Source organism: Phyllobates terribilis, unplaced genomic scaffold (assembly GCF_046119375.1).
Source record: "Phyllobates terribilis strain yellow unplaced genomic scaffold, ASM4611937v1 Scaffold_3__8_contigs__length_932513732, whole genome shotgun sequence".
Lineage (NCBI taxonomy): Eukaryota > Metazoa > Chordata > Amphibia > Anura > Dendrobatidae > Phyllobates > Phyllobates terribilis.
Genome location: NW_027362763.1, coordinates 454,331,752 through 454,352,127, shown reverse-complemented (window position 1 = coordinate 454,352,127; position 20,376 = coordinate 454,331,752). Strand labels below are relative to the sequence as shown.

At 42.7% G+C, this 20,376-nt stretch overlaps 1 protein-coding gene across 2 annotated transcripts in view; it reads left to right on the top strand.

Annotated features, from left to right (window-relative positions):
• ASCC3 (activating signal cointegrator 1 complex subunit 3) overlaps window positions 1-20,376 on the top strand; it is a 702,790-nt gene that overhangs the window by 10,174 nt on the left and 672,240 nt on the right. For both annotated transcript variants that reach the window (XM_073675761.1, XM_073675762.1), the window contains exon 2: window positions 15,183-15,332. In XM_073675761.1, coding sequence (XP_073531862.1) covers window positions 15,243-15,332 — 90 coding nt within the window. In that variant the 5' untranslated portion in view covers window positions 15,183-15,242. The remainder of the gene's footprint in view (window positions 1-15,182; window positions 15,333-20,376) is intronic.

Here is a 20,376-nt window from a genome sequence, read left to right as displayed (position 1 = left end):
TGAATGGGGTTGGACCATCAGTTGTGTTGTGCAGAAGTCAGGTGGATACACAGCTGATAGTCCTACTGAATAGACTGTTAGAATTTGTATTATGGCAAGAAAAAAGCAGCTAAGTAAAGAAAAACAAGTGTCCATCATTACTTTAAGGAATGAAGGTCAGTCAGTGCGAAAAATTGGGAAAACTTTGAAAGTGTCCCCAAGTGCAGTTGCAAAAACCATCAAGCGCTACAAAGAAACTGGCTCACATGAGGACCGCCCCAGAAAAGGAAGACCAAGAGTCACCTCTGCTTCTGAGGATAAGTTTATCTGTGTCACCAGCCTCAGAAATCGCAGGTTAACAGCAGCTCAGATTAGAGACCAGGTCAATGCCACACAGAGTTCTAACAGCAGACACATCTCTACAACAACTGTTAAGAGGAGACTTTGTGCAGTAGGCCTTCATGGTAAAATAGCTGCTAGGAAACCACTGCTAAGGACAGGCAACAAGCAGAAGAGACTTGTTTGGGCTAAAGAACACAAGGAATGGACATTAGACCAGTGGAAATCTGTGCTTTGGTCTGATGAGTCCAAATTTGAGATCTTTGGTTCCAACCACCGTGTCTTTGTGCGACGCAGAAAAGGAGAACGGATGGACTCTACATGCCTGGTTCCCACCGTGAAGCATGGAGGAGGAGGTGTGATGGTGTGGGGGTGCTTTGCTGGTGACACTGTTGGGCATTTATTCAAAATTGAGTGCATACTGAACCAGCATGGCTACCACAGCATCTTGCATCGGCATGCTATTCCATCCGGTTTGCGTTTAGTTGGACCATCCTTTATTTTTCAACAGGACAATGACCCCAAAACACACCTCCAGGCTGTGTAAGGGCTATTTGACCAAGAAGGAGAGTGATGGGGTGCTACGCCAGATGACCTGGCCTCCACAGTCACCAGACCTGAACCCAATCGAGATGGTTTGGGGTGAGCTGGACCGCAGAGTGAAGGCAAAAGGGCCAACAAGTGCTAAGCATCTCTGGGAACTCCTTCAAGATTGTTGGAAGACCAATTCCGGTGACTACCTCTTGAAGCTCATCAAGAGAATGCCAAGAGTGTGCAAAGCAGTCAACAAAGCAAAACGTGGCTACTTTGAAGAACCTAGAATATAAGACATATTTTCAGTTGTTTCACACTTTTTTGTTAAGTATATAATTCCGCATGTGTTAATTCATAGTTTTGATGCCTTCAGTGTGAATGTACAATTTTCATAGTCATGAAAAATCTTTAAATGAGGTGTGTCCAAACTTTTGGTCTTTACTGTATCTCTCTGATTTAAGGGCATGTAAATTCAAAGTTTGAAAATTGCAAAATTTTCTAAATTTTCGCCAAATTTCCGTTTTTTTCACAAATAAGCGCAAGTGGTATCGGAGAAATTATACCACTGTCATGAAGTACAATATGTCACGAAAAAACAATCTCAGGATCAGGGGAATACGTTGAAGCGTTCCAGAGTAATTACTTCATAAAGTGACAGTGGTCAGAATTGAAAAAATTGGCCCGGTCACGAAGGCAAAAACAGGCTCTGGCGCGAAGTGGTTAAAGGCATAGTAATCTTAGTGTATGTAACCTTTTGACTTTGCATTAAGTAATAAAAATGCCTTAAAACATTCTTCTCTCATTATTCTGGCATTTGGCAAATATTAAAAATGAGGGTAATCCTAATTGACCTAAAACGTGAAAGGTTTAATCTGATTTCATGTCAGATATTGAGAAAAACATGAATATGTGTCTTTTTATATAGTGTATGTAAACTTCTGGTTTCAACTGTATGTGCTCCTTGCAGAATAGGACTGCAGAGCACGGTCTTGGGACTCTTAAGGCAGCGATCTCAGGATCGCTAGGAGTGCCAGCGTTGGGATCCCCCGTAATCAGCAAATTATCCCATGGATAGAGGATAACATTTTAGTTTTAAATAATCCTTTAATTACATTGTAAGAAAAAACAAACAAAAAAATGATCTGAGTTTTATGAGTGTTTTTTCAGTGTCATCAGAGTTTGGTCAGAGTTTTATCTTTTATCTTGGATTAAAAAAGCAAAAAGATGAAGGGTTCTCAAGCTGTCAGTCTGTCAAAAAAGGACAGCACACAGATGGGAACAGAGTTTTCTCCGACGTTTCCTCTGACCCATATATACTTGCATGGGCGAGTTTGATCGGATCAGTATCAGACAAGTCGCTATGATTTCTATGGACCACTCAGTCTGAGGAAATAATCGGACATGTGAAATACACCATAGGCTATCATAGGTACGAGTGCGATCTATGAAAAACACTTCTACTGCTAATACACGTGATAGGGTTTATTGTAGCATGTGTTCTTACCTGTAACAGATAATCAAATTCATATAATTTATTGTGTTTATAAGGTTTATATAAATCAGTAGATCCTGATATTCAGTCCTTGTATTTTGATCAACAGCTCCCCGACTCAATATGATGCCTCCATAGCCCTATAAGTAGTCTGGTGCCTCATACACAGTATAATCTCCCCACAGCATGATGCCCATAGAGCCCCCCAAACAGTGTGGTGGACTCCAAAACTTTCCCTCACATACAATTTGATGGACCCCACAGCCTCCCACACACAGTGTAATGGATCTCCCAGCCTCCAACACAGTATAATGGCCTCCACAGCTTACCCCTAACTAACAAAAATAAAATAAAACTACTCACCTAACCCTGCTCCCTCCAGTGCACTGCTGTGGTCTGTGCAGTATGTGGACTGAGGCTCCACACAGTAGGCACAATCTAGTGACGTGATTAGGCCTGCTGTGCTGAGACACTGTCTCACAGGCTGAATGGTGGAGCAGGCATCCATCGGCTCCCTGTTTCATCATTGTATTAACCAGCATCTTCTGGATGCAGATACTGGTGAAATCAAGATGCCATGCAATGGGGTGCTGGTTTCTGTTTTCCGTCTTTTGGCTGTCCCAGTTCAAGAGCTGGATTGGAACTGCCAAAGGCCCGAATGTGGGCCATGGGCTACACTGTGACCACCTCTGACATAAATGATTGGAGCAGATACATGTAATACAAAAATAGGGAAAGTGCTTGTGTAAATCTGTGGATCTGGTTTCAATAGCAGATTGTGCACTGCTTACCTGGGAGGTTGTCTCCAGGCACAACAGTGGAGAGGGCGTGTGAGGCCACTAGAGATGGCTGCAGCTCCAACCTCCGGTCCTAGGCGTATAATGCTGGAACTGGAATGAATGTTTGAGGGTATGTTCACACACGTTGTGTTTTTCTGCGTATTTACTGCAGATTTTTATGTAAATTTTCAGCTGCGTCTGGCAGTACTAGCAAAGTCGATGAGAATCCAGAATTCACTGTTCCCACATGTTGCTTTTTGTTTGCTGCGTATTTTCAGTGATTAGAAAAACGCTGAAAGAAGTTTTTTCAGCATTTTTTCACCCATAGGAAGTAATGGGGGGGATAAAAAACGCTACAAATACGCAGCAAAAACGCACCTGCGTATTTGCAGCGTTTTTGATGGCAAAATAGAATGGGGTTCTTTTTTTTTCACAGAACTTTATGTGCATTACTAAATAGAGACAGAAGGACAGTGAAAAAAATGCTGCAAAAACGCAGCTAAGCCTGCGTTTTTGACACAGCTAATCTCCTGCCAGAGAAAAGTTATCAGCAGATTTCATGCAGATTTTGGTGCAGAAAACGTTCAGAAAAAAACACGTGTGTGCACATACCCTGAGAGTCAAAAAAAACTTGCTGATATTCCAGGCGCTGCCAGTGGATGAAGGATGTCCAAAGTCATGAAGGGTAGATGAAGAGTTTTTTTTCTTTTTATTATTGTATTAGTTGATCCAACTCCTTTCTCCGGTACATTGAAACATTACTATTAGTTAATTTAACACATATCTAAAAATGTACTAACTGCTCTCTGTCTCACTCTAACTGTCCGGTACGAGCCTGGGTTCGCTCATCTCTAAACATCATCACTGACCCTTTTAAAGGTCAGAGGTGATAACCTTTTTTGATGTATCTAAGGAAGGAGTTAGATAAATTCTGAAACGCGTAATACAATTATAAGAAGAAAAACCTCTTCATCTACCTGACTTTGGACATCCTTCATCCACCTGCAGCACTTGTAATATTCCGCAAGTTTTTTTCTGATTCTCGAAGGAGCAGATACATGACTTACATTTATCTGAAAAACAGGGCCACGTCTCATGCCCTCTGCAGTTTTTGAAGCTACAACACAAGTAAAAGAAGAGTTGCACGTGTGTGGCTGCCTCTTCATTCCAGCAATGGAAAACATGTATTAGATATTTATCACATATCCTGTATGTCACGATGGTGTTAGAAGTTTTGGCTCTAACCAGGTCCCTAGAAGTAGGGGTGCCCTAGTCTATCCCTGTCCTCCAGATTAAAGTGCTTGTTCCCTTTAAAATAATGTTCGCAGTTTAAAAATAACAAACCACGCTGTACTTGCCTTCCCCCTGTCCACTAGTGAGTCTCTGCCACTGCTCCCGGTGGGACCAGCCAATCGGTGAGCTCAGAGATTCTGCCAGTGTAGACAGAATTCGTCCTTCAGAGCCGCTAAGCTTTCTGATTGTCTTCTGCACAATCAACGTGACCTCAGCCAATTCCAGACATCAGCAGCAGAAACTTGCCGGTGGACCCGGAGAAGATGAGTACCGCGCAGTATTATTTGAAAGGGGACAACTCATTTAAGTCCTGTAGTTGTAGTGTGCTATACGTGTCAGTGTAAGACTCTCTCTGGCAGGAACTAATAGATGCACACACAAGGCAGATCCCGGGACCTTCATTAGGCCTCTGGATGCCATAAAAAAAACTATTGGCACGCCGCAATCAAAGCACTGGGGCACCAATGGATTTACAGATGGAGCCGTCTCCTTCTGGCAAACTGCTTAGATACCTCAGTTGCTATTCACTATGGCATCTGATGGGTAAACGCCTGGCTTCGGTGTTATCTCCAATTTTGACTGTTGCAGCAGATTGTCTACTGCCAGATACAATCTCTTACTTGAAATGTAATCCTACACAATGCCCATACACGTCAGATAGAGATTATATTTCTGGCCAGGCCTGGATCTCTGTTATGGTTTATAGGTGGATCCTCTGTGAGCACCATATCCATATGCTTTATTGTGTACTTATGCTCACATAGACAAAGGTTGTCATTTCTGTATTCAAACCTGAACACTGTCACCTGGTTACTGTTGGACAAGAATGGCTATTTCATAATTTGGTGATTTTGAGGGTGGGAGGGCGCTGATGTAGATAGAGCTAGTATATGACATTATATCCTGTGTTCTACAGTGGTGGCCAAAAGTATTGGCACCCCTGCAATTTTGTCAGATAATACTCAGTTTCTTCCTGAAAATGATTGCAATCACAAATTCTTTGGTATTATTATCTTCATTTAATTTGTCTTCAATGAAAAAAACACAAAAAGAATTGTCCTAAAGCCAAATTGGAAATAATTCCACACCAAACCTAAAAAAGGGGGTGGACAAAAGTATTGGCACTGATTGAAAAATCATGTGATGCTTCTCTAATTCGTGTAATTAACAGCACCTGTAACTTACCTGTGGCACCTAACAGGTGTTGGCAATAACTAAATCACACTTGCAGCCAGTTAACTTGGATTAAAGTTGACTCAACCTCTGTCCTGTGTCCTTGTGTGTACCACATTGAGCATGGAGAAAAGAAAGAAGACCAAAGAACTGTCTGAGGACTTGAGAAACCAAATTGTGAGGAAGCATGAGCAATTAGCAAGGCTACAAGTCCATCTCCAAAGACCTGAATGTTCCTGTGTCTTTCGTGCGCAGTGTCATCAAGAAGTTTAAAGCCCATGGCACTGTGGCTAACCTCCCTAGATGTGGACGGAAAATAAAAATTGACGAGAGATTTCAACGCAAGATTGTGCGGATGGTGGATAAAGAACCTCGACTAACATCCAAACAATTTCAAGCTGCCCTGCAGTCCGAGGGTACAACAGTGTCAACCCATACTATCCGTCGGCGTCTGAATGAAAAGGGACTGTATGGTAGGATACCCAGGAAGACCCCACTTCTTACCCCGAGACATAAAAAAGCCAGGCTGGAGTTTGCCAAAACTTACCTGAGAAAGCCTAAAACGTTTTGGAAGAATGTTCTCTGGTCAGATGAGACAAAAGTAGAGCTTTTTGGCAAAAAGCATCAATATAGAGTGTACAGGAAAAAAAGAGGCATTCAAAGAAAAGAACACGGTCCCTACAGTCAAACATGGCGGAGGTTCCCTGATGTTTTGGGGTTGCTATGCTGCCTCTGGCACTGGACTGCTTGACCGTGTGCATGGCATTATGAAGTCTGAAGACTACCAACAAATTTTGCAGCATAATGTAGGGCCCAGTGTGAGAAAGCTGGGTCTCCCTCAGAGGTCATGGGTCTTCCAGCAGGACAATGACCCAAAACACACTTCCAAAAGCACTATAAAATGGTTTGAGAGAAAGCACTGGAGGCTTCTAAGGTGGCCAGCAATGAGTCCAGACCTGAATCCCATAGAACACCTGTGGAGAGATCTCAAAATGGCAGTTTGGAGAAGGTATCCTTCAAATATCAGGGACCTGGAGCAGTTTGCCAAAGAAGAATGGTCTACAATTACAGCAGAGCATTGTAAGAAACTCATTGATGGTTACCGGAAGCGGTTGTTCGCAGTTATTTTGGCTAAAGGTTGTGCAACCAAGTATTAGGCTGAGGGTGCCAATACTTTTGTCCGGCCCTTTTTTGGAGTTTTGTGTGAAATGATCAATGATTTGATTTTTGCTTCATTCTCTTTTGTGTTTTTTTCCTTGCAAGCAAATTAAATGAAGATAATAATACCAAAGAATTTGTGATTGCAATCATTTTCAGGAAGAAACTGAGTATTATCTGACAGAATTGCAGGGGTGCCAATACTTTTGGCCACCACTGTATGTGCTGGACTAACTTGGAGTATTATCTCTAATTAGTAGAGATGAGCGAACATGTTCGAAAAACGTTCGCCAATTTCAAATTCGGCACAAGCGTTGCACATTCGAATTCATTATCGGACACCCGAGAGTTTTTACTTAAACTCTGCAAAATTCGGTAAAAGTCCAGCAAATGATCGCGTTTCCACTACAGTAATTTTATCACTTTGGCTAGGATAGTGTGGCTGTATTATGAGCGTGGTGGGGGGGACGTGTTTGATGAAGGGAGGGGGTGGGAAGAGGTCAGAGGAGCAGCATGCTGGTAATCTAATTTTTTTCTTTCTTAACTTAATGTGTGCGGATTGCAGCAAGCCAATGAGGGCGCAGGAACCATACACAAGGGCTTTTACCATTGGCTGCCGAAATCACATGTCCCTCTCCATATAAGGAGCGGGCATGTTGTTTTAGCGCCATTTTGTTAGTATACTAGCCTAGAGAGGCTGCTCCTGATGCTGAAAGATTTTAGCTAGCTAGCTAGGCGGTTGTTTCGAAGTCAGATAGTTTGGATAGCTAGTGTCCTGTGTGGCTGTGAAATCGACCTTCCAGCAGATCTTTTTTTTGTGCTATAAGAGAGGTCCAGACAGAGACTGCAGGGCACAACTCAGCTTGACATTTTTTGCCGTTCACAGTAAAATAAAAAAAATCTTTTTTTTTCTGTTACGAACATGACACAGCATGCAACATCTCATTTTAAAAATTTTTGGAGCATATATTCTATTGTATACAGGCCTCATCCACAGTAAAAAAAAATTCTTCTGTTACTAAGATGATACAGCAGGGCAGATCTCAGCTTGAAATTGTTTGGAGCATATGTTCTACTTTATACAGGCCTCATCCACAGTAAAAAAATGATTGTTTTTGCTAATAGCGTGCTCCAACTACACTATCTGAGCAACATGAGTGTGAAAAAGCGAGGTTGTGGTGGAATGGGGAATAGGCTTGGTGTTCAAGGTGTATGTTGGGTACGTGGTAATGTTAGTGAAAGCTCTAGTGAACCAACACCATCACGTCTTATCCAAAGACAACTGATAACTTGTTACTGGACAAGCTACTCCACTCCCTTTCTTTTGCAGCCGCACAGCGATACGCCTTGTACATGAGGACTAGACAGAGCATGTGCTCCAGTGGATGGCAATTGCAGCATCAAGTAGCCTCTCCTCCTCTTCCTCCACCTCAACATCACACACAGTACAGTCCACAGAGGTGGCATCCCAATTACCCTTGTTTTCCCCCACTTCGCAACTCTCCAACCACCCAAATGACTGTAGGGAACCACAGATGGGTGAGTCTGCAGAGCTGTTCACACATTCTATGCCATTGGCATCAGAGGTCTGCTCCAAAGATTCATAGTCTCAAGAGGAGGAAAGCATCTGCACCGATGCCCAAATTTTTTTTAGGTTGGATGCAGGGCAGGACGAAGTAGGGTCCGAGCATAATCCTGACCCTCGTCACTAGACGTTAACCACCGTGGGGGTAGTTGATCCTGATGGGACTCAGATACCTAAGGCGCGTGCAGATTGTACTGTGCTGTCATGGCAGGAACAGGTTGAATGGGAGAACAGAGAGGATGATGATGAGGTTGTAGATCCCACTTGATGTGAACCCAGAGGCAAGCAGATGAGTAGCTCATCTGAGAAGGAGGAGGAAGACGAGAAGGTTACGTTGTGGCCTATGGCACAGACACAGAGTGATGCAACCACGATGAGCACTGCACCCTTAGCCACAACTGTGGCTGTGTCCAGCAGCGGTCGAGGGTCTGCAGCTCGCAGGGGCAGCAAGGGTTGCCTAGCCAGGGCATTTTTTGACTCGGATGAGCCAACTCATGTTATTTGCCAACTTTGCAAAAAAAGGCTCAATAGAGGGAAAAATGCAATAATTTGACTATTCCATGCATGAACCGACACATGCGCGATCAACATGCGTTACTCTGGCAATCTCACTGCGATAAAATGCGGACCAGCGGGCCTCACCAACCATCGGCCACTCCATCAACCGCATCTGCTGCTTCTTCCTCCTCCGTCACCTTGCCAAGTGTTCTCACGCAGGTCTCCAACCTCAGAACCTCTACTTGTTTACCTGCTCCAGTCAGGCTGAGAGAGGGCCCGTCAACTGTAACGGAAGTGGACATGTCTGCTGTTTTTACTTCACCGAGCACACCACATCTTTTTCAATCCACCATAACATCCCCGCCTGCACCTCACTCACGGTCCAGCAGTTTGTCGTGTTCACTCTACTCTGCCCTCTCTCAGCACTGCAGCCAGCCCTCGGTCCCGCAGTTGTGGTCACGTAGAAGATTTTTTCCTCCTACATATGACAAAGCTAAGAGGTTGAACTCCACCATCTCCAGTCTGTTGGCCACGGAAATGCTGCCTTTCCACCTGGTGGATGCGGACATTTTCTGAAAGCTAATGGCCATCGCAGTCCCCCCAGTACCAGTTTCCCAGTCGCCATTACTCTAAGAAAGCTGTGCCTGTGCTACTTCAGCATGTCGCACACAGCATCACTCGTTCCCTAACTAAATATATGTCTGCCAAGGTGGATTTCACCACAGACACCTGGACGAGGATGCTACAGAAAACACGGAAGCTGTGTGCTCACTTCCGCCGTTCGCATCTCTCAGGTCATCGACTTGCATCGATACAGAGCTCTTTGTCCCTGCCAGTTAACCGATTGATATGCGATGTACCGACACGGTCGAATTCCACTCTGCACATGTTGCTGCGACTGTGGCAGCAGCGAAGAGCCCTAACGCAGTATCTCATGTTGTATGGCCTGGGCCAATGCAGTATGGACTTGGTGCAAATCATATTTGCGGAGTGGGTACAGATTAAGGACCTCTGCACCGTTCTGCACAGTTTTGAAATGGCTACTAAGATGGTTAGCGCTGACGATGCCATCATCAGCATCACTATTCCGGTCATCTTCATGCTGGAGCAGACTTTGAATAGCCTGCGGAAGGAGGTGGTGGTCCTAGAAGAAGAGGAGGATGCGGAAGGGATAACAATGTCTCTAAGTTTCAGACTGTCGTCACACAGGCGGGTGCTAAGGGAGGGTGAATTACAGAGATGAAGGGGGGCTGGTGATACCAGACAAACTGTTAGTGAAGGTTCAGGAGCCGAGGAACTAATGGAAGAGGTGATGGGTGAGCACAGTCAGGAGATGAAAAAGATAATCATCCCGTCTGTTGTTTGTAGTTGGCGGGAGAAGACAGAGGAAACAAGCATCAGTGTTACCCAGCCACTAACACACCATGGGCTTGGAATGCATGGAAGAGCCCGACACATGAGTGCCTTCTTGCTGCACTATCTGCAACATGATCCCTGTATAGTTAGGATTTGAAATAGTGCTGACTGCTGGGTTGTCACTAGATCCACGTTATAAGTTATAAGAGTAAATTTTGCCAGATGCTTCCCACCCTGGAAAGGGATCGGCGCATGCTGGAGGATCAAAACACGCGTTTAGACAACCTTAAGATTAGGTTTTCCCCAAGACAGAAGTGAGGCACACAGTGTGCATCGCAGCTCTAGACGTCCAACCTCAGATACGTCAATTCATCAATGCAAAAATATTAGCAGCAGTGTAAGTGGTAGAAGCAATTTCCGGGACTCCTTTCACACATTCTTTAGACCAGCTCATGCACCAGCACAACAGAGTACAAGTCTGAGACGTGGTGAATGACTACAGAGGATGGTGCAGGAGTATCTCGAGCTCAATATCAAAACCATCAGGGAGGGTTTGGACTCTTTTACATTTTGGTCTTCAAAAATGGATGACTGGCCTGAGCTCGCCTGTCACGCCTTGGAGGTTTTATCATGCCCGGCAGCCAGCGTTATCTCAGAACGTGTCTTCAGCGCTGCTGGTGGTGTCCTGACGGATAAACACAGCCGGCTGTCCCCTGAAATTGTAGACCGCCTAACTTTCATCAAGATGAACAAGTCATGGATCTCCAAGGACTTTTGCACCCAATCGCAGACTGTGCAGATTAGGCGATGGTGTCGTTTTTAGTGTGCTGTATTGATCTTGCGAAATTGCAGTTTGTGATATCTTTGTCGTGGCTTCCGTGCCTGCTGTTGGTGTTGCTGCTTTCGCAGATGTTAACTATTATTTTTCTAAATGTGGAGACTCTTGATTGGGTCTCCATCTGCTGGGTTGGCTGTAGCGGAAGATGTGTCGGTCCCCATTATACTATTTCTACTCTGGTGAAATTGATGCCATTTTGGTGGTTTCTGCCCCTAATTTTTGAAAATGTGAAGACTCATGGTAGGGTCTCCTTCATGTGTGTTGTTTGTAACAGTAGGGCTCCCAGACCGGCAGGCCTGCACTTACTTTCAGTCAACTACCTGTGTTACTATCCTTACATTTTTGTACCAATAGTAGTCTATGAAACTGATGTTTGTGCCATCTGAGTGTAGCTGAGCAGAAAAGCAGCTTGAGCTGTTGCATGTAGTATCAGGGCTCCCAGCACAGCAAGCCTATACCGATCCCTCACCCACCTCGTCTTAATTTGAAGTTAAATTATAAAATTTGTACTGTGGGTCAATTGATGCCACTTTTCCTGGTGTCTGCACCTAATTTGAGCTGTTTTGGCAGCTTTTGGACCCATTTGAAGGTGTTGTGTATGCGTTTGGTTTTGCCTCCCATTGAATCCAATGGGGTTCGGTATGTTCGACGAACTTCTTGGGGAACTATTCGGCGAACATTGGGAACTTCGCCGAGCTGTGACAAACCGAACATTTAAAGGTTCGTTCATCTCTACCTATGAGTACTGTTTTCACTTTGATTGTTAAAGGGGTATTCTCATCTCCAAGGTCCTATCCCAATATGTAGTGGGTGTAATAATAATAATATTAGCAAATGCCTCCAATTAGAAATGTAGTATAGTTTTTCTGATACCCCTCTTTCCTCATGTGCAGGACATTGCAGGACCTTAGGTATCCATGGTTACGACCACTAGCAACTAGCTAACTAACTGTCACTGTGTCAGTGGTCGTAACCATGGATATCTAAGGTCCTGCAATGTCTTGCACATGAGGAAAGAGACAGTGAATCGGAAAAACTATACTACAATTCTAATGGGAGGTATTTTCTAATATTATTATTATTACACCTACTACAAATTGGGATAGGATCTTGGAGATGGGAATACCCCTTTAATGCCCACATGATTTTGCAGGTATACAGTTTGTTGTGCTGTTTTGTGGATAACTGCTGTTTACCTGTAGAATCATGTGGCCAATAGCAAACAGTTTGCAAACTGTGATGATTCGCAGTAACACGGCATGGCTGTACTGTGTGTCTGTGTTTATCCTCTATATGTATCAGTAACCTGGTGGTGTATTCAATTTCTATATGTAACTGCTGTATATTTCACACTGTAAAGAAGAGCACATATTTTTATCAAAAAACTAGAAAAAATGTAGGATATGTGTACATAACCTCTGTTAGTGGTCTGTAGTAAAACGGCACAGCTAAATCCTCAGAGATAAGTACAGTTGTGGCTGTGGTCTCACATCTATCTCTTTACATCGCAACGGGTGAAATTCTGCTGCATGAAATTTCTTAAAGGGGTTATTCTCATCTTTCTGAATAGGAGTGCACCGCTCGCCAGGCCTCCCAAGTTCCTGCTTGCTGGTGGTCACAGGGGCACTAATGATTGGCTGACCATATGGACCAGCATTGTCACACCGCTGGCCGGAGCTGTGCGCTGACCGCCTTACCTCTGCAGCAGTAGATCCAGCAAGCATCAGATCAGTGATTACAAGCTCTATAGCAAAGAACTTGTAAGCTCTGTGTTCTTTGCCTAGGAGACCAGCCACCTCTTGTATTCTGCAGAGGTAGTCGGTAACCTGGACAATGAGCAGCAAACAAAAGAATTGAAGATTAGAAAGTAAATTGTTTTTACAAGCACTTTGCAGTTTTACACATTTTACACCATGTGACAATAGTCATGTGAATTAGGGCATAGCGCACACATAGGCAGGTTAAGGGGATGGCTTACCAGTCTTTCATATCGGTGCTTACGCTCACAGAAATATATATTTGGCCTTAGTGAAATTCTCAGCAGCCAGCTTTATGAGGCCTATTATCGGACGGACATTCTCCTTCAGAGACATCTGCATTTTCCTGTACGTACAGAATTATTAATACTAGAAAACCTCCCATGTTTTCTTCTCTTCACCTTTCCAGGTCATGGCTCATATTTCAGTCTTTTCTCTCTTCGTGCTGGATTAAACCCAGCTGCCAGAAGCTTAATATGACAAAAACTGAAATCCAATTTTCCCACCCTTCACTCTGTCACTAACCTTTCATTTCCCCTCTTCTCAGCGCTGACAACACATGCATCACCACCGCCTCAGTTGCCAAAAAGTCCAGCCTTTACTACAGGCCACAAACTTTTCTCACGCTTGTTTGTCAGCTAAAATCTGAAGCTCTTCAAGGTTTCACATTATAAATGTATCTCTGGAAGCCGCTGTATGATGTATTAAAGGGAAACTGCTGCCACAAGAAAGCCTTCAGCCTCCCTAATAAATAACTTCCTCTCCGCAATTACATCCGGCCATTACTTAGTTACACACGGCAGTGACAATGACTGCGCTGGGCTTGATCGCCGTGTTACTGAGCTGTACTCCTAGGTTGGGGCTGATGCCATGTACTGTACATGTCCGCAGCCCAGCGAGGAGGGTTATTGGCAGTCCCCAGCATTGGGGCATGGATTAGATGGAGCTAATTTACAAGGTGTTCACTTGGCATCATTACATGCCATGATTGCATATTTCTTGCCACTTCCTTGTATTACAATATGTTCACATCTGCGTTGGAGACTCCATCACAGGCTTTAGCAAAAATGCTTGCCAAAAAAGCGCAGCATGCCTTTTCACTCAATTGCAGACACCTAATCCAGTACTGGCCCTTTAGCTATAATGAAAGGACTGACAGTTACAAATTATTGTAGATTAATTGGTTTCATGGATTAACCAATCATAATCCACTTTTTATCTTTGCTGGCACTTGTAAAATGAAAGCAGATGTGTGACTGGCTTAAAGAGGTTGTCCACTACTTTTACATTGATGATCTTTCCTTAGGATAGGTCATCAATGTCTGATCGGCCGGGGTCTGACACCCGATACCCCCGCTGATCAGCTGTTGTCGATGGCGGCCGAGCTCCTCCGTCTTCTGGTAGTGGGCGAGGCTTGATTCTGCACATCCGCCTCCTATTCAAATCAATAGGAGGCAGATGTGTAGTGGCCATAGCAGGGTACTATCAGACGATGGAGCAGCTCCGCAGGTGAGTACTTGCGGCAAGCGGCCGCCACCAACACCGGTAACAGCTGATCGGCGGGGGTGTTGGGTGTTGGACCCTGGCCAATCAGACATTGATGGTCTATCCTAAGGATAGGTCATCAGTGTAAAAGTAGTGGACAACTTCTTTAAGTAAATCACACAGCTAATTTCACAGAAAGTGTTTTCATGAGGAAGCAAAAAGCCGCATTAAAAGTGAGCAAAAAGATTAGTAGGACCCTGGTCTAGCGGCCACGTTGGTAGTCACTGGACTCCAGAATAAAACCATGTTAACCCCTTTACACCTACTGGCATCTCCAATCCTCTTCTGACTAGTAGGCCCACTGTGGAATCATATGCACATCATGTGGCAATGGTGTTTCCACATCGGGCCCACTAATCAGAGGAGGCATCACGGATGCCACAGATAGTAGAAAGTTCACAGGGCTTCGGTCTGGCATCAGTGGACTACTGGCATGGCCACAGAACCAGTGACTTGCAAATCTTTTTGCTCAATGCTAATTCAAACTTTTTTTTTAAACATTTCTGATAAAGCTTTAGGGCATGTGAACATTTGGTTGATTTTTCGGAGCCTTCCGCAGCGGACATGCTATATTTGTGCCGCAGCGCTGGACAATTTATACTGCAGATGATTAGATCTGATAAGATGTCTTCCACCATGCTGGTACTAGTATACAGAGCACAGAATGGAAAATCAGCTGTATGATTACCCCGTGTGAACATACCCTTGCAGTCATTCTTAAAGATTGCATTGAAAAAGTTACTTGAGTTTTATGTTTTGTCGCAGTTTATACAAACTACAGTTATTTGCTTGTTTTCTTTCATCTTTGTGTTTTTTTTTAACTTCTTATCAAATATTATCCACTTTTTCATTTTAGGTGTTACAAGTTGCAGCAAAATCCTATTTTTCATCCTATGGATCACTGAATAAGAAAGAGATGGTTTTACCTCGTCTCACAGGAGCGCTGCGCTCCTTTTCAAATGTCACCAGACAAGATGATTACAGGGGAGACTCGACAGACCTGATGGTAAAATGTTTTCTCCAGGACGCAAAGTGCTAAACAGTCAGAATGACTCATGATAGTCGAATGCTTTGTACATTGTGGTAAACGACAGCTAAAGCTGTTTTACCAATGTCCCCACAAACCGTAGTTTGTAAATGTGAAGAATCCCTAAGCGCACCCAGTGTTGGTGTGTGATCCATTTGCTGGCAGAACTCGTGGTGTGATCTGTGAGAGCTGTATTCCATGCATGTTGTCTAATGGACAGCTGTCCTTCATCTAAAATCACAGATTTTCAGTAGCATGTACATTTCAAATTTTTCATCTATAGACAAGAGATCCCCTCTAAATCTGTATTTTTACAAGGGTTGTCCCATGAAAACTCCTTTTTTATATGTATGACTCTTGAATCAAGCAAGGTAGAGTAAGTTAGGTAGGGTCTAACCTATGTGACCCTTAGGCTAGGTTCACACATTTATGTTTCACGGATGTTCGGACTGGTAGCGGATCTCTTGACGTGAACTAGGTAGCCTTATGTATGTCTAGGAGTTTGTGGGGCTTGGGTCAGGAGACCCGCTGCCGTCGCTTTTCGTACTGGGACCATGAGACACCAATGTGTGAATCCAGTCTGTTACTGAGAGCAGGGTGAGCCAGCGCCAGATATGAATGGATGCATCCGGAGCAGCTTTGTGCTCTCTCGTTTGTTTCTATTACATTTACTCTAAATAGGGCACTGAAAAGCAGCCAAATGAGAGCGTTGAACTGTCTCCACCTCTCCCAGTTATCTCTATGGAGAGAAATAGCGCATGCTTGCCCTTCTCTGTGGCCAAGAAAGAATTTGGGATGCCTCCCGGCAATTGTGGTGATCAGAGAGGTTGCACTCCCAATTAACTTACTTTTTACGACCTGTCTGATTGTTGACAAGAGGTAACACCTGTAAAAAGTGAAACTTGTGCATCCGAGTGAGAGTTTAAAGAGACTTCTTTGATATTGATGACCTATGCTAAGCCACCAACATCAGATTGGTGGGGGTCCGACCTGTCACCTCTATTGATCAGCTCTTTGTAGCTCCTGTAATTTAAGGGTGTGAACAGTGTATGACGTAGAAGACCACCACCTTGTTACTGTTCAGTGGCCCCAGGTGGTGCTGCAGATCAGCTCCTAATATCTGAATATTACCGACCTGCAGTACCTGACAGCGGCCACTAAACAGTGTGATGGCACATTGCTATTTTGCTCCGTACATTGCTTACTTCTTTTGCTAACACTGCTGGGGTTATGGTATGTCAAATCCCCAAAGTTCTGATATTGATGACCTATCATAGGGATATATAACCATTTTAAAAGTTGTGAAAAAATAAATAAAGATTATAGTAAATGTCCATGTCTGAAAGGGCCTTAATGTTCAGCTTTTCACCAGCCATAAAATGTATTTTTTTGCACTGACTCGGCTGTACGAGGCTTGGTTTTGTGTGGAACAAATTATTTTATTTTTTAGCGCTGTATTGGGGTACTTATAAATTATAGTAATTTAACTAATTTTGTTTTTGAAATACAAATATAGAAAAAAAGAACCTTTTTTTTGTTTTAGATATTTTTTTTACTATTCATGTTTTACACCAAACAACCTATTGAATACATTTTCCTGGTTATTATGGTTGTGTGGATACCTAATATGAGATCACCAGATGTGTGATTGGCTCCCGGGAGGAAATAAGTTCATTTTATCCCAGTAAGGCACCCAGACAGCATTGTAACCCTATTTATTTGCAGATTAACACCTTACCGACATATGACGTACTGGTACGTCATGTTCTGGCTCCCTGACTTTGATACTGGATCACAAACCGAGCCCGCATCTTTCTCGGCAGATGATGGCCATGTTATTTAGCCATAGTCTGCTTCTAACAGCCTGTTAACCTGGTAAATGCCGCTATTAATTTGTGACAGTGGCATTTATAGTGTGCCAGCAGGGGGGCGCATTATTCTATACGCCAATTGGTGTGCCCGTGACATGATCCCCGGGCACGAATGGTTGCCGTGATGTGCCTGTAATGACAGCACTCCCGTGAAAGCCAGCCTAAGCTTGTGTTCATAGGAGACCATGATTGTTGCTACACATATCAATACTGTGGTACTGCTGTGTATAGTAGAGGCGATCAGATAATCGTAGGTTCAAGTCCCCTAAGGGGACTAACAAATACAGTAGAAGGTAAAGATAAAAATGTTTTTAAAAATATGAAAAAAGCAAAATATATAAACTTTCAAATCACCTCTCTTTTTCCCCATTAAAAATAAAGAAATAAAAAAAATGCACATATGTGGAATTGCTGTATTTGTAAAAGTCCTATCTATCAAAATATAAAATAAATTAACCCGATCGGTAAACGGCGTAATGAGAAAAAAAATCGAAACATCAGAATTAAGTTCTTTCATCCACCGCAATATTGCAATAAAAGGTGATCAAAACATTATAGCTACCACAAAATGGTATCAATAAAAACGTCAGCAATTTTTTTTTTTTTTTTAATACATTTCTGAAACTTTTTTCTTCACTTACCGTAAATAAAAAAAGCTATGCATGTTTGGTATCTGCATAATCGTGCTGACCTGGAGAATCATGTCACCAGGTCAGTATTAGCATATAGTGAACATGGTAAATACAATAATAAATTGCAGAATTGCCTGTTTTTCATTATTTTGTCGCACTTGAAATTTTTTCAGTACATCACAAGATAAAATGAATGGTGTCATTCAAAAATACATCTCTTCCCGCAAACAACAAGCCTTCATATGGCTATGTGTACGGAACAATAAAAAAGTTATAGATCTTGGAATAAGGGAAAAAAAAACAATGAAAACACAAAAACGGAAAAATCGACCCGCAAGGAAGGCGTTAACCCCAAATCTACAGGTTAACAGCATTTGGGGACATGACAGGTTCCCGTTAACCCCTTACCAACATATGATGTACTGATGTGCCATTTGCCGGCTCGAATGCTGAGCCTGCATCTTGCCCGGCAGATGATAGATGATTTAGTCAGCCATCATGTGCCTTTAACAGCCAAAGGGTGGAGCGAAGCTCAGTCACTGACAGCGGGATCTAACACTCACAGACCAGAAGCTCTTCATTCATCCACCCATCGGCGCCCATGTCATGTGATCGCTGGGTGCCAATGGGTCGCCATGACAGTCGGTGGTCTACTGAAGATCCCTGTACCTGTCATTACAATACTCCTGTGAAAGCCAGTGTTTAGCTGGCGTTCCTAGGAGATTAGGATTTTCACTATACATAGCAGTGCCCATGGACATGTATAGCACAAGCGATCTGACAATCACAGCGTCATGTGACTATTAAATACATGAAAAAGTTTAAAAAATGTTTTAAAGTGAAAAAAGTAAAAAAAAAAAAAAAAAAGCACAAGTTCAAATCACCCTCCTTTTGCCCCATTAAAAATAAGACAAAAAATACACGCTTGGTATCGCTGTGTTCGTAAAAGTCCGATCTATCAAAATATAAAAAAAATTAATCCGATCAGTAAATGTTGTAATGAGAATAAGAATCGAAACGCCAGAATTAGGTTTTTTGGCTGCCGCAATATTGCAATAAGAGGCGATCAAAACATTGTATCTACCCCAAAATGATATCAGTAAAAACGTCAGGTCAGGGTGCAAAACATAGGCCATCACAGCCCATATCCCAAAAATTTAAAATGTTATGGGTCTCAGAAAATGGCGACACAAGCAAAATTTCTTATTTCAAATTTCCGAATTTTTTTCACCACTTAAATAAAAAAAACAAATCTATGCCTGTTTGGCATCTGGAGAATCATATTGTTAGGTCTGTTTGAACGTATGGTGAACATGATAAATAAAAAAAACAAAAAACAATTGTGAAATTGCACTTTTTTGCAATGTCAAAGCACTTGGAATATTTTTCCCAGTGCATCACATAAGATATGCTAAGTTACTTCAGTATAATGGTACAAAAATATATATTCACCAGGAGGTGATGTAAAGTTTAGACAAGACAGTCTAAAGTCACCCCAAATTTATCATCCAACATGAGTCACGGTGATAAATTTGGTGCATATTTTAAGGCAGTGTAATAAATCTTCCCTAGTGTGAGACATGTAGCGACTGATCTCTGCTCTCCTGATCTCACTACCAATTTGTGTGTTATTATAACTGACACATCTGCAGGTTCCTCTCAGTGCTTCAGCTTCCATCTCACAGCCAGCCAGGCTTGCAATATAATTGTAATACACCAGAGCTGTGAGAGCTGCAGCAAATGTGTTTGTCAGAAGACAAAGTTCAGTTCTACTGTCCTGTGTTAGTTAAATGTCTCACAACTTTAACACCCCTTTCATTTAAAATAAGCTCTGGAGGCAGATTCTCATGCAGATCAGTGTCCTACCCATAGCCTGGAACAGTTCATTTATATATCAGATAAAAATGGGTATCTCTGGAATAAGGCATCGGATTGCAAGTATCAAGGTATCATTGTATTCAGCTTCCTATGACCTGCACAGCCTAACTGGCTTACACAGCTGTCCATGTTCTTGTGATAACCAATACAAAGAAGTTATAACATCTATTAACATAAACGGTGATCGATATACAACACATTGGCAGAAATCCATCGTGTTGTATAAAATGAGTATAGCTTAAAGCCAACCATATTATATACCTGTAGTCTGCAAAAAACAAGACCTCAAATAGTTTTGTAGCCAGAAAAAATTGTAAAAGTTATGAAAATTCACTTTTTCAGGAGGCAAAAAACAAAAAATGGTCTTTCTATATGGACATAGAAAGTTGAATAAAGTGATACCTTGATATATACGATCTGATATCTTATTCCAGAAAAATCCACATTTTTATTAATATTTAAATAAGCTGTTAAGGTCAATGGGCCGGACACAGATCTCCCTAATATTCTGTCTCCAGAGCTCATTTTAAATTAAAGGGGGTCTTACCAGTTTGAGACATGACAGTCTGCTCTCCTGACCTCACTGCTGACCTGTGTGCGATTACAGCTAATACAGTAAATTAAAACTGAACTTTGTCACAT